This window comes from Gavia stellata, chromosome 3 (genome assembly GCF_030936135.1).
Source record: "Gavia stellata isolate bGavSte3 chromosome 3, bGavSte3.hap2, whole genome shotgun sequence".
NCBI lineage: Eukaryota > Metazoa > Chordata > Aves > Gaviiformes > Gaviidae > Gavia > Gavia stellata.
Window position 1 is genome coordinate 76,920,676 of NC_082596.1, and position 3,318 is coordinate 76,923,993.

The 3,318-nt window shown below is 45.4% G+C and overlaps 1 protein-coding gene across 1 annotated transcript; it reads left to right on the forward strand.

Moving 5' to 3' along the window:
* Positions 1-420: 420 nt before the first annotated feature.
* On the forward strand, positions 421-2,515 carry FIGNL1 (fidgetin like 1). Its single transcript, XM_009809163.2, has one exon. It carries the CDS (start codon positions 421-423, stop codon positions 2,494-2,496), a length of 2,076 nt encoding a protein of 691 aa, XP_009807465.2. The 3' UTR covers positions 2,497-2,515.
* The last annotated feature ends 803 nt before the right edge of the window (positions 2,516-3,318 follow it).

The window sequence follows — 3,318 nt, forward strand, 5'->3', positions numbered from 1 at the left end:
TGCACTGTGCCATATTCTGTCAAATGAGAGTGAAAGCACTGGTGATTTCATTTAACAAGGCCAATTTTTGTTTGGCCATCTGTTACCATTCTTTGCAGTCTATTTACCTCCCCAGGAGACCTCTGGTTAGAAGCAAACTCTTTTTTTTTTTTTTTTCCCTTCTTTTCTTTCTTTGAACAAAGAAGAAAAGAGAACCTCAGTCTAAATGGCTTTACACCACAAAGCTGGATGCTTTTTGAAAATGGTAAAGTGTCCAGACTGGCTAAGTAGCTTACAAGATCTGCTGCACTATTTTGCTCGGTTAAAATAATGTATGTTTTCATGTATATGTATTTAGGAAAGGGGGAAAGCAGCCAAAGCAAATAGCTATGAAATGCATTTTATAACAGCAGGTATTTTATGTATGTTTCAGTGTCAGTGATGGAAACCCCCACCCGCAGCACCGTGCACCTGAGCGACTGGCAGAAAAGTTACTTTGCTATTACCTCTGGCACCTGCACACCTGGACAGAAGGCAGATGAATACCGTGCCAAAATCCTGCGTATTCAGTATGCATGGGCAAACTCCGAGATCTCTCAGGTCTGTGCTGCCAACCTGTTTAAAAAATATGCAGAGAAATACTCTGCAATTATTGACTCTGACAACATAGAGACTGGCTTGAATAACTATGCTGAAAACATTTTGACTTTGGCAAAGTGTCAGCAAAATGACAGTGACAAGTGGCAATCTGCCTTGACAACAGATAATGTATTTGAATTAAAGTGTGTGCAAGAGAGGATGCGGGCTGGCAAAAATTTCCAAAGCTCTCAAATGGCACCAACAGATGCCTGTGTACTAGCTGATAAAGGGGTCAGTGCCTCTGCCACTCCAGATCTTCCTAAACTCAGTATCTTCAGCACTGCCGGAGAGACTGAGCTCTGTGCTGGCTCAGCAAAATGTGCAAGTCAGGGACCAGATCTCCTTGAGCATCCCTCATCTTCAAAGTCTCTTCAAAGCAGTGTGCCTCCTATGACCAAAACTTCGGATACACTTCCTGCCTCTTCAGCCTCCTTAAACGAACAGGTTCATATAGGCTTCCAGGCAACTCCACTATTTAGAAGTAAAGAAGCGACAAGTAGTAGTTCTCTGAAAATGTCGGGTAACTGTCGTGATGGTCAAAATTTGTCTCTTTCCAATCAGTCAGCTGTACCTGCACGGTCTGCAAGTTCTGGAAAGAGAAAAGCATTTTATGGCCTCGCTGATGAAGGCAGCATGGTGATTCCTAGCCTTGCTCCATGCCAAGCTTCCATTAGTACAGAAACCAGTAGTTTTTCAGGGAATAGAAACAGAAATGAAGAGAGCAGTGTTCCTGGTTTTAGAACTGCAAAAGAACAGCTGTGGGTGGATCAGCAAAAGAAATCTCAAAACCTACCCCAGCGTGCACCGGTCTCGTCATATGGAGGTGTAAAAAAATCACTGGGTGCAGGCAGATCTCGGGGTCCGTTTGGCAAGTTCGTTCCTCCAGTTCCAAAACAAGATGGAAATGAAAACGGAGGAGCACAGTGTAAGCCTCATGCAAGAGGACAAACAGATCCAACACTGCCTGTAGATGAACGACTGAAGAACATAGAACCAAAAATGGTTGAACTCATTATGCACGAGATCATGGACCATGGGCCTCCTGTCAACTGGGATGACATCGCTGGAGTTGAATTTGCTAAAGCTACCATAAAAGAAATAGTAGTCTGGCCTATGCTGAGGCCAGACATCTTCACTGGGTTACGTGGTCCTCCTAAAGGAATTCTTCTCTTTGGCCCCCCTGGGACTGGCAAGACTCTTATAGGCAAGTGCATCGCATGCCAGTCTGGAGCAACTTTTTTTAGCATCAGTGCCTCTTCTCTGACTTCCAAATGGGTAGGCGAGGGGGAAAAGATGGTCCGTGCGCTGTTCACTGTGGCACGATGTCAACAGCCAGCAGTGATTTTCATTGATGAAATTGATTCTCTGTTGTCTCAGCGTGGAGATGGGGAGCACGAATCGTCGAGAAGAATAAAAACTGAATTTCTGGTCCAGTTAGATGGGGCAACAACCTCCTCTGAAGATCGTATTCTAGTGGTTGGAGCAACGAATCGACCCCAAGAAATCGATGAAGCTGCCCGGAGGAGACTAGTGAAGAGACTCTACATTCCTCTTCCAGAAGCCTCAGCAAGGAAGCAGATTGTTACCCGCCTAATGTCAAAGGAGCACTGCTCTCTAAATGAAGAGGAAATAGAACTCATAGTTAAGAAATCGAATGGATTTTCTGGGGCAGACATGACACAGCTCTGTCGAGAAGCTTCTCTGGGCCCTATCCGCAGTCTTCAGTCCATGGACATTGCAACTATCATGCCAGACCAAGTACGGCCTATTGCTTTTCTGGACTTTGAGAGTGCTTTTAGAACCGTGCGGCCCAGTGTCTCCTCAAAGGACCTAGAGCTGTATGAAACCTGGAACCAGACATTTGGCTGCGGTAGATAATTGCATCCTAACTGTTTCACTGAAACATTTCTTAAGCATTGTCACGTATTAAACCCATGATAACGTAGGGTTTCTGCACTTCTTTTTGTTTCTGTCTTTGAAATAAATCTTCTTACGTTATGCAGGCAGATGTCTAGGCCCTGGCCTGAGGTTTAGCCACCTGAAAAGACTGTGAGAAACTGCTGGTCACGATATGAGAAATTGCTGAACACAAGTAACAGAGTGAGAAGCTGACAAAAATCACAGATGGCTGCTGTGAAAGATGGATGAATTTCACAGATGTTTAAGGGGAAGGTGGTCAAGCCTCACATAAAATTGAAGGGAGTATTGGGGGGAATCTTGCAAGGTCTACTGTGCTGTATCAGTAACGCCGTGCTAGACTGAGGGGACCCAGGTAATGTTATCAGAAATACCATTTTGGATAGGGATGTAGCAAAACTAGGACTGATGGGGAAAAGTAGTTAGGGGCGCATTGTTTGGGAAGAGACAGGAGCAGAGGAAGGAAAGAGTCAAGGTGGATGTGGGAAGATTAGAAGGGTGGATAAAAGGGGATGGTCTTATGTAAGCAGTGCTCTTGTCTGACAGCCCTGCGCCACATCACTGCAGTCTATCCCAGCTTCTTATTAAATCCTTTTTCTGATGATTTTCTGCTTGACCTTGCTTTCTGTGCTGCATCTGCGCGTGTGGATGTGTGTTATCAGTAGGTCTGGGCACCTGCAACTGGAGAAGAGGCCATGATTGATAGGGGCTGTAGGATCTGAGGGCCAGTCATGGGCTAGCCAGTGTGTTTAGGGCCAGGTGCTGTAGGGATCCCTCTGGGCA